Raw genomic sequence first — 16,591 nt, forward strand, 5'->3', positions numbered from 1 at the left:
TCCACAGCAATTATTATATAGCGTTATTAGATCGTTTGAAGGATGAAATCATTAAAAAAAAGCCCCATTTGAAGAAAAAAGGTGCTGTTTCATCAAGACAATGCGCCGTGTCACAAATCAATGAGACAATGGCAAAATTGCATGAATTGGGCTTCGAATTGCTTCTGCATCCATCGTATTCGCCAGATCTAGCCCCCAGCGACTTTTTCCTGTTCTCAGACCTCAAAAGAATGCTCGCTGGAAAGAAATTCAGCGCCAATGAAAAAGTAATCACCGAAACTGAGTCCTATTTTGAAACGAAAGACGAATCGTACCACAAAAATGGTATCCTAAAGTTGGAAGATCGCTAAAATCGCTCTCGAAGGCAACTATGTTAAATAATAAAATCGAATTTTGACAAAAAAATGTGTTTTACCATAGTAGACCGCGGACTTTTCAATTGGCCTGTTACCCTCCCCATTTCTACGCCCTTGCGAGGAACGTACCATTTGCACCACTTACTGGTCAACAATCAACTCAAAACTGAACGCCACCCATGCGCCATCTCCACCTCATCTATTCTCGCTGGACAGGTAAGAGAGCAACGAAATATAAAATCACATCATGTGTTCTAATACCCAGTAGGATACGAGCGGACTCACGTGATTTATCAAGAATTATCAAGCGAGCGCTCAAAACAATAATCCGCTTTTATGTGTGGTTTCTCTATCCAGTACGTTGCGTTTGTACAATGTGATCAAGTCGTCCGGCAGTTTGGGAATGCCGAACCACGGGAACGCAACCCAAACCATCGGCTGATCCAGGTGCGCTCTGGTACCTCCAGTACCTTCGCTCTGGCGACCACAGAGCTCCAGTAGTAGTGACTCTCGTGCTGATTTCGGTGGTTATGTTTGTGAAGTTGCGATAAGATTTTATTTTAGTGAGACGATGTGCAAATGCTGTCAATCGTGAGTACCACAATAATATTATAACGAGCGTTCGAATTGACGGTACGCCCGTTTCAAGGAGATCTCTTCGTGTTTGTTTATATACCGTGAAATTCGGACGGCGAAAAATCGATCTGACATTGAATATTTGGACGATTTGATTTTAGTTTGAGTTTGAAAACTCGTGATTTTATAGATGAAATTGAAACGGCGTCACATGATCACCGCGACTATCTTCTAGATTCTTGGAATTCAGACGGACGATATTTAGACAAACTGGTTTTTTCGATCAACATTGGATGTCGCAACGGAATGTCTTGTAGGAAAAGTTTGAATTTGGCCGTTAGCTAATTACATATGGGATGAGTGTTTACATGTACTGACATTCTTGGTGCGATCGCACTTTCTTTCTGTTACCAAATCAGGTACCTGAATATTTTACCTGTGTTCAACGACATAACAATATAAGCAATTATAAATTGATGTTTATTGTTCCCACATTCTTGTGAATATCTCATTTCGTAAAAAAAAAACAGTAGGCAATGATATAATATCTTGTGCTTAAATATTTATTTCCGAAATTTATTTATTTAATAAGACGGCAAAGCCGTTTTACATTGATGAAAAATTTTAACAATAAGAAATTTTCATTGAAATAAAAAGAACATAAATAAACACGCACATAAGTATCACAAGCACTCATTCATAAAGTTGAATTTTCAAGAAATACACATTATCAAAAATGTTTTTATTCATTTTGGGCATTAGGCAAACTCGGATTAGAGATGCCAGCGGACTAGTAATAGCTTGGAATTCGAAGTGCTTCTTCAGGGTGAATAAAGATAGTAATGGCATTTTTATGCAAAAAATAAAAACATAAAAGAAAAGCAGTTCATACCGTATCAGCAATTCCAAACAATAACAATTTAAGACAAAAACAAAGCAAATTTCACTCATTATTAATTTTTATTTTCATAAAAATGAGAGCCGGTTATATGCGTTACAAAATTTGGACAGAATTTTCGAAAATGTATAATTCCGAAACCGTCAAAACTAGAATTATACGAAAGAAAATTTCCAATTCGGTGATACAAAACAACAGATCCAATGAAGAATTCAAACGATAATAGATTATTAATATCATCATTGTAATTATGTCATTAATTTCTTGAGTAGGTAATTAGGACTAATTCATGTGAACAGCTCTTTTTCGTTTCATATACAACACTGGGTTATTTTGGATTTTACACATTCAAAAATGTCAACTGTGAAAATTTCAAAGGAGTTGGAATTTTTTTTTTAATCCAAATTTATCTTCTTCTTGTTGAATTGAATGTTTTTTTTTTGCGTCAACCTCTGGTCAGCATTTTTGGTTTATTATCTTCACAAACGGTCGCATTTTGAAAGATCTAGAAACCGATAACTAAATAAAAAAATGGGTTTAATTATTGAAATAATACGCTAAAATTTGGGATTTTTCGAAATTTTACAGCAATGAAACCAATCTTTATTACTTTGCGTCGTATAAATTTTCAGAAATATATTTTCTTTATTTCAACACTAAGAAATCCATTGATTTGAATCTTATGTTAATTTCCAAGAGAAGAAATGCGTTCACTTTGAACAGTTCTCAGTATGCATTACAATTGCTAAGGTTCATTACTTAAAACGCATATTGAACTGAGTATTGCTATTGTAAATTACGTACAGATTTTTTATGGTTTCATTGAATCCCAAGTTGCATACAAAATGATGCCTAAAATTTTTTGCCTTGAAATTGAAAAAATTGACATTTGTTTTCCTTGAGCCAATCTCAATGTGTTTGCGCTTTTCGATAACATTTGAGTATTTGCTATTTCTCTAAATTGCAGAATTCCTAATTTTATTGGACGTTTAGAGATTAGAAAGAATGATTCGAAAAAAAGGATTTTTGTTGAATCAAAATAAGTAGTCGAATCGTTAAGATAAATACTACGAAAATGTAGATCATCTGAAATAATTATACACATATTCAATTCAAGAATTATTTACTAGAATTAAAATAAAATGGAATCTATAAATAGTAAAAATGTTTCATATACATGAATAATTGTGTTTTCGTCTTCCCTCTTGAAATACATAAATTGAATAAATTTTCGTACCTTGGTATTGTTTAATGTTACATACGAAACGATTCCCAATTCAGCGATTGACTTTATTTATTCAACTTTCATCTATGGTTTTCACTTAAAGAATTGTTTACATTTGTAATTCAGGTGCAACATGCTCTTAAAATGTTATTGAACTTTTTACCTCAGTCAATTGAGTTCGGTGTCTTCCACAAATAAAAAAATTGATTGATAACAACAACATTGATGATTCAAAATTACTTTTGAGCATATCGTATATTGAATTTAATAATCATTCAAAAAAAAAACTTAATATTCATTGGGGGTCATCATAAATAAAGTGAAATTTATAACTATTTTTTTTATTGGTTGTGTATTTTTATTATTTATTAGTTTCATTATATATTTTTTTCCATTATTTCATTTATTATTTTTTTTATATATTTTTATTTCTTTATTATAAGTTTCATGTCTGAATGTTTTGAAATCGGAAAATTTTGGTGAATCTTATAATTTTTTGCGCTCTCTATCATTTCGTCACAATGAATCCGTACCAAATTCGATTCTGTCCGTCCGTCCGTAAACACGATAGCTCTTGAACGGGAAGACCTAGAAACTTGAAATTTTCAAAGGTTCCGTAAATAAGTTAGTTCGAAATTCTGTTTTCATATTTATTTAAAAAATACCGATTTGATCGAAATGGAATTTCACATTTAGATGTGAAATCATCATTTCAAGCACCACGCAACATTTTGTGTTGATTGTATCTTCAGAACCAAACAAAATTCAAGTAGAATTTCGGAAAAAAAGTGAGAAAGGTGGAGCAGGTAGCTACCTGCTCCACTTGTTCATTCAAGCCCCAATTGCGCCCTTGGAGACCCATCAATTGTATACACTTTTGTGGTCTCAATGTATTTATACAAAGACTTTCGTCACTCTATGAAGAGTGTGAATGAACGAATAGGGGAAATATATGTGAAAATTCTGAGTTTCAAGAAAGACATTTCAGAGTTATTGTTAGATCAAATCGAAAATACTAAAAAAGACGTGTATATTTTTTTTAGTTAGGGACTTCAAATTGATCATATTGTTGAAATAAAACGAATAAATTAATAATATGTTATTTAGAAGATTTTGATAAAATATTGAGGAAAATGGGAAAAATGATTTTGACCACAAACCAATATTCTATGGGATCGAAGTATGGCTTAATTTTTTCATATCATTTTCATATCTCTTCAGAGTACGTGGTTCCATCATTCCCAAAATCTATCTAATTTTATCTGAAACGGGGTGTTTAGAAATCTCAGACATATCAAATGGATTTTGCATTACCATATGTTTGAATAACAAACCTGCACTCAACCTGCTCCTCTACATATGACAATACATTATTGTAATATATAATTATTATTCAAGCGTTTTCTGCATTTAGTATCTAATCTGATCGATCTGAACAATCGAATATTTATGGTATTGTGGCATTTTTTCATTTCCGTTCTAACAATTTCTGTGAGGATGTATAAATCGCTAGTCTATCCTGTCTTTGAGGTTAAGTTTTTTAGTTAGCATAACCGAAATTCGCTTTCCTTGTTATTTTCTTTACAGTTCGATACCCCGAAGTATTCGAATTCCAACTCTGAGAAGAAAATAGAATTTATGGGAGAAAGTGTGTACAAATTAATTGCACTTACTTGAATCTCTAATACACAATCTATTCTTGCACTTAACCAGATGTATTCTCATTAGGTTACCCAATTGAGAATTGTGTTGTTTTGATTTATTACTTTCAATGAATCAATTAACGATAATTTCAATGAAAAAATCTGGTTTCTTCCATTCATAGGCAGTTCAGTGTAGTGGAACGATTCAAAATGCTTTCAATTTTGCAAGTATTGTTATATTTCGTTTCATAAAAAAAAAAAATACAGGGTGCTCCACAAGCAAGGGTATATTATTTCACGGTGAATATAATTCCCAGAGGAGCTAGAAAACCACAATTTAATATGAGTTAAGGCTCTTCGATTATGAGATACAGGGTGATTTATTCATTTAAACAACTTTTGGTCAGCCATAGTTATCGTCATTTCAGGCTAATAAACTGTTCATATGCAGCCAAAATAGAACAGACCAGGAGTTGGAAATATAAAATCACACAGTTGTCTTTGAATAGAAGACATACAAGAGAATAATGCATATACACACCAGCAAAAATAAAGGACAAAATCAGATGCCGTCCTGATTGTCTTCCCTTTTTGTTATAAACAGAAAATTTAAAAGGTACACTCAGATGTTACCTCATCTGTTCTAAACGTACCCAACGTGTGGCCCCACATTGGGCGCCAATTATGTCACCTTCCTTCTTCACAGACCCCACTATGGCCGCTGGCTAGCTCGGGAGAGATCTCAAAGGGCGCCACCGATTCAATAATAAGATCACTGACTACCTCAGGGGTGAGCTGGGTGATTCGGAACCTGAAATGCTGCAACAGTGGAGAACTTTGTAAAATAACAATAAACATAGCAGGGAAATATTATAGTTCTTTACTGTGGTAACATTTGTGTTTGTGAATTGTGAAATAACTGAATTATCAAAAGAGGACAATGTATAACTACTAAATAATCCGGTGAGATCTGATCGAATTGTACAGATGTACGTACTAAGATATTGTATGGGAGAATTTATAGAAATTCGATCAGAAATTAGTCATAGTTTTCGTTAACTAACTTCAATTTGAACTCGTTGTCTTTCTATGAACAAAAATTGTACATAAATTCCATGATAAAGTTATTAATTCAACAGATGAACAGAAAAATTAGTACTATTAAAAGTCGTTCATCGTATTGATGAATTGTTTTCATTGAATCTAGGAACGACTTTCATTAACCCATTGAAAAGTTCATTATTAAAAAGTTAGGTTCATTATTCGATCATTTGTATCAATAATGTATTATTGTTCATTGGAATTGTCCAAAGTAGTTAATGAACGACTTAATACATCTAATGAACCAATTGAATATTTCATCGGAATAATGAACACTCAGCATCAATTTTAGAATGGTGATATTGATGAACAGGAATTCATAATATCAATGAATAGGGATACCTTAAGGATTCACGGCTTGGCTTGATATTCATGCTACTTGACTCAAGCTCAAGCTCAAGTAGCTTGAGCTTGACTTGAAATCAACTCAAGTGCAAGTTAAGTATTAGTTTTTCGATAGTAAGTCGAGTACTTAATAAATACTTGACTTGACATTGGAAAACTATTACTTGACATGAACTTGAGTTGATTTCAAGTCAAGCTCAAGCTACTTGAGCTTGAGCTTGAGTCAAGTAGCATGAATATCAAGCCAAGCCCTGAATCCCTAGGGTACCTGTACTGAAGGGTATACGTTGAAAAATGAAATCATATTGATGAAATAGTTCATTGTATCAATGAAATCAAATCAATGATTTCATTTCTTAATACAATGAATAATTTTTTTTCATTTTACTGAAAACTTTCGGAGTGCTGTAATTCATCTCAGAATTGAGATGTCGCAATTACTAAAAGAACAAGAAGAAAATGTTTAGAAAGGATGAGTCAACAAAAAGTGTTCTCGTTTGTCAACGAGGCACTCCATAGGGTGTTCCGAATAAAATCTCAGTTTTCATTATTTTCGTTAAGTCCTTTATATAGGAAAAACAAAGTAACTGAGGATGGCATTTGAAGAGTTACTGTTTGATATGATAAAATTGAGATAACTTATACCTTTTTGCCATGAATATTGTTGAATAGCTTCAACAATTGGGTACTGCAAGATATCTCATTGAAACGGAAATCTATCCAGATTCTGAAATCTAATCTTTATGTGTCAACAATATGTCGTTGCATTATTATTGATAAGGTCAGACAGGAAATCATGTTTTCTACCTGAACTAATCTTTCGACAAATTATTCGCAGTGTAGTTTGATGAATCAGTAACACTTAGATACCTACGTCTCATATTGTAAAATAAGATGATTAACACAAATTAAACCAAACGTTTTTTGCGTATTTGCGTTGTTTGAGTACAAAATATGAAGAGATCAACGTTGATTTTGGGATCACAGTAAAACCATTTTATTAAATCATGGAATATTTTTATTGTCTTCAAGATAATACCTTGAACTAGTATAAAATGGAGGACTGTTTAAAAATCTTATCAATGTTAGCAAACGAAAGTACAGGTACGATTGTTAGACAATGCCGAAAAGAAATTTGTCATATTCAGTTTTGATTCCTCGTAGAAGAAAGATCAGTTTTTTGCGTCTCAGAAATAACAAACTTTTTAAGTACGCCTCGGTGGGTCATAAGAAGATCAAGTAGTAAGGGGTTTGTTCTATGGTAAATTTTCTTTATTTTGATTTGTTTTATCTGTTTCAGCTGTCTGGAGACGATATGGTGGCACACGATAGAAAAAAGATTTTGTTTCGACGATGAAATAGCGCTGTACGAGGTCCCAGAGTCTTCGTATCAAGAAAAAAACAATAACATATTCGAGAATGCAGTATTCTATGACAGCGTTTCTGTGATAGCTGGCAGATCTGTGGTGACCATAGAGCCACTACCGGTGAAATTAAATGTCACACCGGAACCGGAAGTGCGACGAAGAATTATCGAACCTCCGGTTATAATATCCCAACCAATGCTATCCAGGGATTCTGTGCCAAAAATCAAATTGGAATTGGAGGACTCGACAGAAGACGTTACACCAAGTGAGGTCACAGAAAAAAGGTTGTATAGAAGTACATCGGATATTGCAGAGAGTCAAGCGGAGATTAATGTTATCGATGAAAAACTTGCAGTGAGCGAACAAAATTTGGAGGTGAATCTTTTTTCTATTTCATTTTCTGAATTTGTACCACGATATTTTCATTTCTGGGATACCTGAAGCAAAAATATTAAACTATAGGGGGTCTGTAACAGATCCATGTGGTACTCCTGATTCAATATTTCTTGATGTCGACCTCGCTTCTTGTATGCCGACTCTGACCTTCCTGTTTGCTAGAGAAAACACTATTCGATAAAAAAAACCGTTTATTCATTTATTTTCGAAACTAAATATCACTAGTATGAGAGTTCAACTCAAAACAAAATCGGAAATGCGGAAAAAACATTTATTTGAGAGTCATTGAACTGTTAGTTCAGTATGACCTTACCGAATGGGAACATATAATTTTAATAATGAATAATGTGGAATATAGCCTTCAATTTATAACACTTTTTTTGGCGTTGAAATTCAAAATGCTTTTTTATCATGTGATTTCTTGTCAGTCTAGATATCCTATATTCAATTGCTATCCATATTTCGTGTCAAATTCTATAAACGTGGGCGTGGGCCATCTTATTCAGAATGATTCAGAGTTCGAGAGTTCAGAATTAATTGATCTTCTAAATTATTATTGTTGATAGTATGAAGAAATTAATCAAGTGATGGGATAGAGCTGTATATCGAGGTGAGCAAGTCATCGTGTTTTGTTAGATTACTTAGTACGGATCTAGAAGGCATTATATTGAGAGGATGAGTATTCAATTTCAACAATTAGGTCTGCAGTTGACTAAACCGCACCAAGTTTATCAACAGACTCGAAGTTGTTTAAAATCATTCCATTCCTCAGTATGGTTTATTATTTACAATTATCAACTTTGTGGTTCGTTCGTGAAGCAGGAACGAATTGCAATCTGTCTGTAATTGCCACATTTTATATAGCGAAATCGACTTAAAAAATATCCGTTGTCCTTCTAACTCTGAAGTATAAAAATTTGGCAAAGTATTACTTTAATTTCTACAAAAATATAATATTATGCTACACATTCTCAATTGAATGATTATAGATAGTTTATTTTGAATGTTATTTTAGTGAATTGCAAAATAGTAGAAAATGTCTGCAAAGTTTGGTCAAAACATTCCAACGCCGTCTTGTTGGTGTTGCATTTTTTATGTTACAGAGTATATATTATTCTGTTTGTATTCTCACAATTATGAAATAGATCGTGTTTTGAAATAAAAACGTGCCAATTAACGAGTGAGAAACAAAAATAATAAAAAAAATCGAGTTATTGTAGGAATATTCATATTCGATACGGTATTTTCATTTATTTGATAGATTCGTTGTTCAGCAGGTACTTATGGTTTTACGTTTTTTGCTATTAATAAACTAAGTAGCAGTTTTGCGACTAAAGTGGCTGAAGAACACGGTAACACATTGAAGCAGAAACACCCAACGTGATAGATCGATAATCAGGACACCTTTTCACTCTATCCGATGGTATTTCTAGAATCTAGATTATCATGGGAAATCAGTACCTTGTATTTGACTTCTTTGTTTTCCATTATTTTAGCATGAAAAACAAGGCTTCAATTACCATAGTGAGAATGATTCGATTAAGACTCGAATATGCGACGTTTTGTTCGATATAGTCGCCATTTTGAAGGTACAATCATTGCCACTCTCATAGAAGCCCTCGTTACTATTGACAAAAAATAAAGACGATTTTCACAAGCCTCTGTTGAAGCTAATTTTCACCAGCAAAATTGTACGCTATGGATAGAAACAGATGGTAATCAGTTGGTGCTAGGTCCGGACTATAAGGTGGATGTGTAAGAACAACCCAATCAAGCTCCCGTAGCTTCTGGCGAGTCACTATCGATGTCTGTGGCCTGGAGTTGTTCTGATTCAAAATTCCACTCCTATTAACCGCTTCTGAACGAATGTTTCCTTCAGACGGTCCAATTGTTGACAGTACAGTTGCGAGTTAACGGTTGTGCCGTAGGAGAGCTGCTCATAGTAGATTATTCTCAGCCAATCCCACCAAACACACAGCAAAACCTTCCTGGCCGTCAATCCTAGCTTCGGCAACGTTTCCGCCGGGTCACTGCATTTTTTCCACGACCGTTTTCGCTTGACGTTGTCGTTAGGGATCCACTTTTCATCACCAGTCACCTACCGCTTCAAAAATGGGTCGATTTTGTTGCGATTCAGCAGAGGTTCACAGATGGTCCATAAGTATTTTTTCATTTACTCGTTAGTACCCATACATCGAGCCTCTTCTTGAGACCAGCCTTATGCGAATAGCTTCGAACGGTTTTTTTGTGCAATCGTTAGCTCTTGGGCAATCGAAACAGTGCTTACATGACGGTCGGACTCGACAATGTCCATGATTCCATCCACATTTTCAACAATTGGCCTTGGATGGCCTGTTTGGATGATTGGAAAAATAATAAATTTCTTTTTACTACACCAATATTTGTTCTGGCCTTTGAAATAATTTTTTATACTTTTTGAGTGCTTGTTCCCTTAACAGATCACCCTTTCATTACGTTAGAATTTCTGTAATTTTCTAATTTGGAGACAGTACTGGTTTCAAACGACTCACTGATGAATTAAAGAATGCCCCACCGTCCTGCCTCAGATACAATAACTCCTGAACGAGAATACTTTTAGAAACATGAAATTTTCGGATAAATATGGCCGAAACTTTGTTTTGCCAATTTGAAAACTGCAAATTCGATCAAGATTGTTAATTTGCATTTGCATGCAAAATAACAATGTCAAGATTCGTTCGGAATTTCATGTTGATCGCTCAACCATAGAAAATTAAAAAAGAATAACGAGTGAGTTGATTTACTGATAACTTCGTCCATGAATTTTTCTCTCAGTATTCACAAATGGTCAATGTTTTTGGTAAAACAATTCAACAATTTCTAATCATTGTTGAGGCGTGTATCTTTTCGAGATTAAATGGCATAACCCTTGAACACAAATGACATAAGAAACGACAAAAAATAATACATAGTGTTGCCATTAGAACCATTTTCAATTTTAACATTCCTATTGGAAAACCTAGCGTAACAATTTCTTGATGTGATACCAGACGAATCGAGCAAATCTTATTGAGTTGTGGAAGGTCGCCAATTAGTGTCATCTTTCATTGAACACTCTTCGACATTCTAAACAATCCCCTCTCCTATTTACGTTTCTATTTGATATTACCCGCGTTTACTTTCAATATTTTCGTATTGATAAGTTCAACTCAAGTATTATGTTGAAGGCCACCCATTAAAAATTATGAATGACTGAACCGTGTTGGTATTTTTCAAAATTATCATTCGTAAATTATCTACTCATTAAAATTTGTTGTGTTGGAATTACGACAAGCCATCTCTTGCACTTTTGAACGTTTGTAATGAAGAATGAATAATGAGGAATCTTGAACCATTCTGGAATAGAACGGTTGTGACTCAAGGAGGAAAAAAGATTGACGCGCAATCTTTGTTTTCGAGTGTTTCTTGGGAAATACTTTTCGTGGTCTTAGTCATTCAGCGATAATGCGATAAAATCGTAGACCCAATTCTCAGATGGATTTTCGAAAAGATTTCTAATTCGATTCATGAATTCTACACATTCCAAACATAATTTGTGTAAAGGACAATGAATTTTTTGTATTTTGTAGAATATGACCTCCTGAACAAGAGAGTCAATTACAGGATGAATTATGAACTAAACGAATTTCATTTTGAATAATGTTTGATTCACTCCTTATTTAACAATAATTTTCATTAAAAACCAGTCTGAAATTATTACCTTTTGGGTAAGCAATATTTTTCGCACAAAATATTTCATTCAAGATGTTTTTCTGCTAGAAAAATGGCATTTTCCAGTTTCGACACCCTGTATCTCGAAAACTAGTCATTAGATTGAGTTAGACCCATAAAATTCCTTGTTCAAAAGGTCATATTCTACAAAATACGAAAAATTCAGAAAAAATCAACCGGTGACAATTTTTCTATTGGGCTGCTGCCTGGTCCTTTCAGAAAGGGTTTAATTTTTTCCCTCAAATTATAAAATTCGTTCTTCTCTCGATCAGATCAAAAATTTTTATTTTGATGGTCAATTGTAATTAATAAAAGCATATTTGAAAACGCATCCAGCAACCGGGAAATTTTATGAAGAGTCTTTTGCTGTTTAGTTTCTTCATCTATCTCCTATCATATTCAATGAAACGTAGAATTCATATATCTTGTTGAATGAATGTCACTTTGGATGTTACCCTCGTAAAAAAAAAATTCCTGTACCACAAACAGATTCTTTTAAATTATACTTCTTTGTCAGTTTGACCTAGATATATCTAAGTTTAAACAAGAAGAAACAACGTTTTATTTACCTAACTAAAGAATTCAAAAGGGTCTTCAACTTGTACCTATTCACTCATAACACCTGATATTACCTGTGTCCTTGTAGAAATGAATTATAGTATTTGATGGTCAAAGGGAGATTTTAAATGGTTATAAAGAAAGATATAGATTTATTTCACTCAGGTACCAACGAGGACACATGGTGAAAGAAAATTTATTGGCATGTTTTTTGTCGAAAACTGGAATTATTGAAGGACACAAAATTCGAATCTATTTATCCCGATTCAGACAAAAAACAGTTGAGTTTTGAATCGTATATCTTTTGAAGTTTAAGTACGCGACGATATCAGATTGAGTATTTAGTGACGCATATGTTTTGACAGGAAGTAAAAATTTTCTCCTTGAAATACAAGCAACTCATAATAACAACCTGTATGTACATTTATCTGACATTTTGTTATTTTCAACTTCAACATTCCTCGCAAATATTTGCTACCAAAAACATATTTCCGAATTAGGTTGTTTATGAATTTCTAGAAATAGGAAAATAGGTTAACACCTGGCTGTGTTAATTTGATGATTATCGCATCGATTAACACTTTATATCCGATTGTTTCTGGACACATAAAGTAAACTGAGTTCGGTAATAATCTGCGACAATATTACCAAATCGTATTATATTTGCATATTCAAGCAGTTCAAAGACTCTAGAAGAAATGGGCACAAGAAAATTTATGTATATTCATGCCACTTCAGCAACCTTCAACTCGTAGGTATACAATGTATAAGTATAACAGAAGAGATATTGTACAAGATTTCCAAGAATATTGAGGTGTGTTGTTGCGTAATTTGATCTAGAAGATCTTATACGACATCTTGAATGACAAATCATTTTGTGACTTGTCAGGGTTTTGAAAAAATTCGAATGCAATTCAAATATTCTCGAATGAGTACTTGGTCGTATGTAAAGGGTGGGTAAAATTGGTTTAATTTGAACTACAATCCTTTTTTTTTAATCCTGAGACTTAGAGGAATATGAATGGCACATTACGGTTACCGTGTTTAGAGAAACCGTTAATTATACATTCTTTTATTTTGTTTTGTTTTTGAGTAATAGACCAAAATTTAAATTTGGGGGATTTGAAAATTATCTACAGAGGAGAGATTTTTCTCAGGGGTTTCCTTGCTGAAATATATAATAAATTTGTATTTTCCTTATGGGAACAATACTTCAGGAACACTAAAAGTTTTTTGAAGAAAAAACAAGGTATTACTTTCTCATCTTCATCACCCTATATCTTCCACCTTTGTGAAGAGTAAGGACTCATACCTTTTTCCTACTTTCGTTATTGATATCTATCAAAAAAGAGTTGAATAATATATTTGGCTAGGCCTTATCTTTTGAAACTTTTTAAAATCGAATACATATTCGAAAGAACCCTTTTTGGTTTTAATTGATGAAGAAAAGCTTAGTTTCTAATTCATAATCGGCTTTGTTGTCTCAATATGCACTTCTCTTGCCACATTGTGTTGTCTTTGCAGATTTTTCAGTATATTCTTGATGTCCTACTTATCCTTTTGCTTTTTGCTTAATATAGAAAATTTTATGTTATTTAGAGATTCACATAGAACAATGGAATTCTCAAATTTCTTTATAACCAGTGGCGACTCGTAACCTATTTGAAATTCAGTGCTGTAGAGCGTAATGAAAGCAATAACAATTTGCTTTTCATACCTCTAAGTTAGGTGTAGGCTGTCCATTACGGTTGATTTTTTGTTTTTTTTTTCATATTAAAACTTGAGAGGCCCTTATGTTTCGAAATCATATTCTTTTGGTCAATCAATATTCACTACTCGTAACAAAGCTACGGTATTGACAATTCGACATCAGATCCACGTTGAAACAATATTCGACTTCTAGACTTTAGAGATAATTCCCAATTGTCATTGGTCAGCCCAACATTAAACACTCCAGGGAGATAGAGCTACAACGAATTCTTCCTGAAGTTATAGTAGATCCAAACAGAGGCGTATCCAGTATAGAGGATAAACATTGTACGTTGATAAAACAATGAGATAAAAATTTTTGTTTTCGAAACGATATAAAATGATGTGTCTTAAAATGTTGGACCATCCTATACCAGCTACTGTTATCACACCACTCATTCACATGAACTATCTATTATATTCTTCTGCTCGTCGCTACGTACTGCTGCAGTCGCCATACGCAGAGTCATACGTAGCAAATTAAAAAAATAATGAATCAATTCAAATAGAATTTATGAAATTCTACAAACGAACAAAAATAATATTAATTCTTAATTTTTTACAGATACCGCCAATGTTGTCCGAGAGCAAATCCGAAGGAGAAATAATACCAAGCAAAAAAGGACCATCAGACGTCGTCAGAAGCGAGGGAGACCTCTCAGAAGTCTCAGACAACGGAAACATAGACCTCCGGAAGAAAATCTTCATCGAAAAGAGGATGTCGAAGAGCTTGTACCTCAACATCGAATGTGTGGGTGATAGGTGCAGAGAAATTCCTATAATCCGACAGAACTCCATGCCCAAATTCTATCTAGGCAGCCCCGAGGACCATCAGATCGAAACTGCTGTCTTCAGGACACCCAGCACAGCCTTGGCTTGTCCTGTGCCTGCCATTAATGACAGCGGATTCGTCTACAACCTCTCTTCTGTTGTCCAGATGGAGAAAGAAAAAGCTTTCAGCGGTAACTTCCCACAGGTGCATGATAGAGACAAGAGACAGTTTAGGGATAAGATAGTGAAGTTGAGAAGGATTAAAAGTACTATGTCGGCTTTTCAAAGCCACCACATGTGATCAGTATTCCGTAAACTTTTTAGTTTCTTTCGAGGAAGTTTTATTCATTTCGATTTTTTATGTGAAGTGTATGCGTTTTTTGTGTACTGAAGGCCTAGTTATATATAGGTGTGATAACTGATTTATGTAAAGATAAGATTAAAGAAAACTGTGATGAAAAGTTGGTATTGATGCTGGTTTTTTTTGTCACTTTTTATCGATAACATATTTAGGGTTGACACGTTTTTGAAGTTTTTCAATAAGAGCTACAAAAGAAGTAGATTTCACTACAATCTACAAACTATTTCTGGGTAATTCTCCCCTTATCCATAAAATCGTACTATCCACAAATTTCACAATAGATCTGATCTACTAAGCCTTTCCATTGACTGATTGAAGAGACATATATCTACGTATTTTATTCATAGGTATCGTTGTTGCTTCATCTGATCGCATATGAAATGTGATTCATATCAGTATCATGTATTTCAAAACTTCACTCCATATGTCCCGGGATTAACCAGTAAAAAAACATTTTTTCGACTTTATTCGTCAAGATAGTCAACTTCAAGAGTGATACCTTTTCAATATCCTTTTTATGGAAAGATTCATCTTTGCTTTCATAATAGATTTGAACTTTGGCAATCACTTCTTCATTAGAGCCGGTAGTTACAATCTACCTACGACCTGGAAACTTCTGAAGATGCTTACCGCTGTAGTGAGCAAAACGTGAAGTGAAAAACCGATTAGACCACGGCTGAAAAGCTCGGCATTTTCCAATTCTTCACACATATTATATACCATTAGAGCTCACTATACAGGGTTTTGCTAAATTGAAGGTATGAAGAAAAATGAGATATTCCTTGGATGATTTCAGGGGAAAAAGTCCTTTAGACATGGACCCACAAACTTTTTTTTCGAGATACTTACTTGTAATTTTACTTTTTCGTGATGTTAACAACAGTTTATCGAGTCTTCATTTATCATCGCTATAGATTGGATAAATAAAGACCAAAACTTATAATTAATTTATTCATCACAGCTTACTAATTGGATCTTCATAATAATTTGGATTTTCCTGAAGATTACTAGAGAATTGTTTAAAATTTTTTTCTCGAAAAAAAAAGGAGCAGATACAACAAAATTAAAAGGAACCATTAAGTTTAGTACTGCATCAAAGTGTCTTTTATATTTTTCCAAACTACCAGTGGTGCTGCAAAAAAATTTCTGGGGGAAAGAAGCGGATACTGTTCCAGAAAAAAATTACCCCACAGATTTGCATTCAAAATTAGCATATTACCTGATGAAAATTTCAAATTGAAATATCGATGTCAAATTTTAATTGAAATTCTTGTGAAGAAAAGATGCTATGAGAAAAAATCAAACTTTACAACCCTATATCTCGAAATCAAGCGTTTGCAGGTCCATGTTTATAGAACTTTGTTTTTTTTAAAATGATCCGAGTAGTATGCATTTTCGTTTGTTCCTCCAATTCAGGAACACCCTATATTTCGGTAATCTGGTGATAAAATTTGTTGAGATTGGAGAGCCATTCAATAATAAAATGTCAAAATTG

At 33.6% G+C, this 16,591-nt stretch overlaps 1 protein-coding gene and 1 long non-coding RNA gene across 4 annotated transcripts in view; one reads left to right on the forward strand and one right to left on the reverse strand.

The window, feature by feature from the left end:
- LOC123670987 overlaps positions 1-16,591 on the reverse strand; it is a 44,076-nt gene that overhangs the window by 5,477 nt on the left and 22,008 nt on the right. The window contains exon 2 of one of the 2 annotated variants that reach the window (XR_006746031.1): positions 5,352-5,517. This is a non-coding gene — a long non-coding RNA (uncharacterized LOC123670987). Of the gene's footprint in view, positions 1-5,331; positions 5,518-16,591 lie in introns of both variants that reach the window. The other variant, XR_006746030.1, reaches the window with a different exon arrangement.
- LOC123670986 lies at positions 612-15,203 on the forward strand. Of its 2 annotated transcripts, none has more exons than XM_045604608.1 (3): positions 612-947; positions 7,445-7,886; positions 14,530-15,203. In XM_045604608.1, exons 1-3 carry the CDS (start codon positions 928-930, stop codon positions 15,034-15,036), a joined length of 969 nt encoding a protein of 322 aa, XP_045460564.1. In that variant the 5' UTR covers positions 612-927; the 3' UTR covers positions 15,037-15,203. The 2 variants fall into 2 exon arrangements, with proteins under 2 accessions (XP_045460564.1, XP_045460563.1); XM_045604607.1 differs by lacking the exon at positions 612-947 and adding an exon at positions 6,984-7,386.

The sequence above is a fragment of the Harmonia axyridis genome, chromosome 1, assembly GCF_914767665.1.
Source record: "Harmonia axyridis chromosome 1, icHarAxyr1.1, whole genome shotgun sequence".
NCBI lineage: Eukaryota > Metazoa > Arthropoda > Insecta > Coleoptera > Coccinellidae > Harmonia > Harmonia axyridis.

What these genes read in the sequence shown, in the direction of transcription:
- LOC123670986 (XM_045604607.1), top strand. Translation starts at nt 7,265, where the DNA reads ATGCCGAAAAGAAATTTGTCATATTCAGTTTTGATTCCTCGTAGAAGA. An exon ending in GGTCATAAGAAGATCAAGTA is followed by an intron (nt 7,387 to 7,444) that starts GTAAGGGGTTTG and finishes TATCTGTTTCAG; the next exon opens with CTGTCTGGAGACGATATGGT. An exon ending in TGAGCGAACAAAATTTGGAG is followed by an intron (nt 7,887 to 14,529) that starts GTGAATCTTTTT and finishes AATTTTTTACAG; the next exon opens with ATACCGCCAATGTTGTCCGA.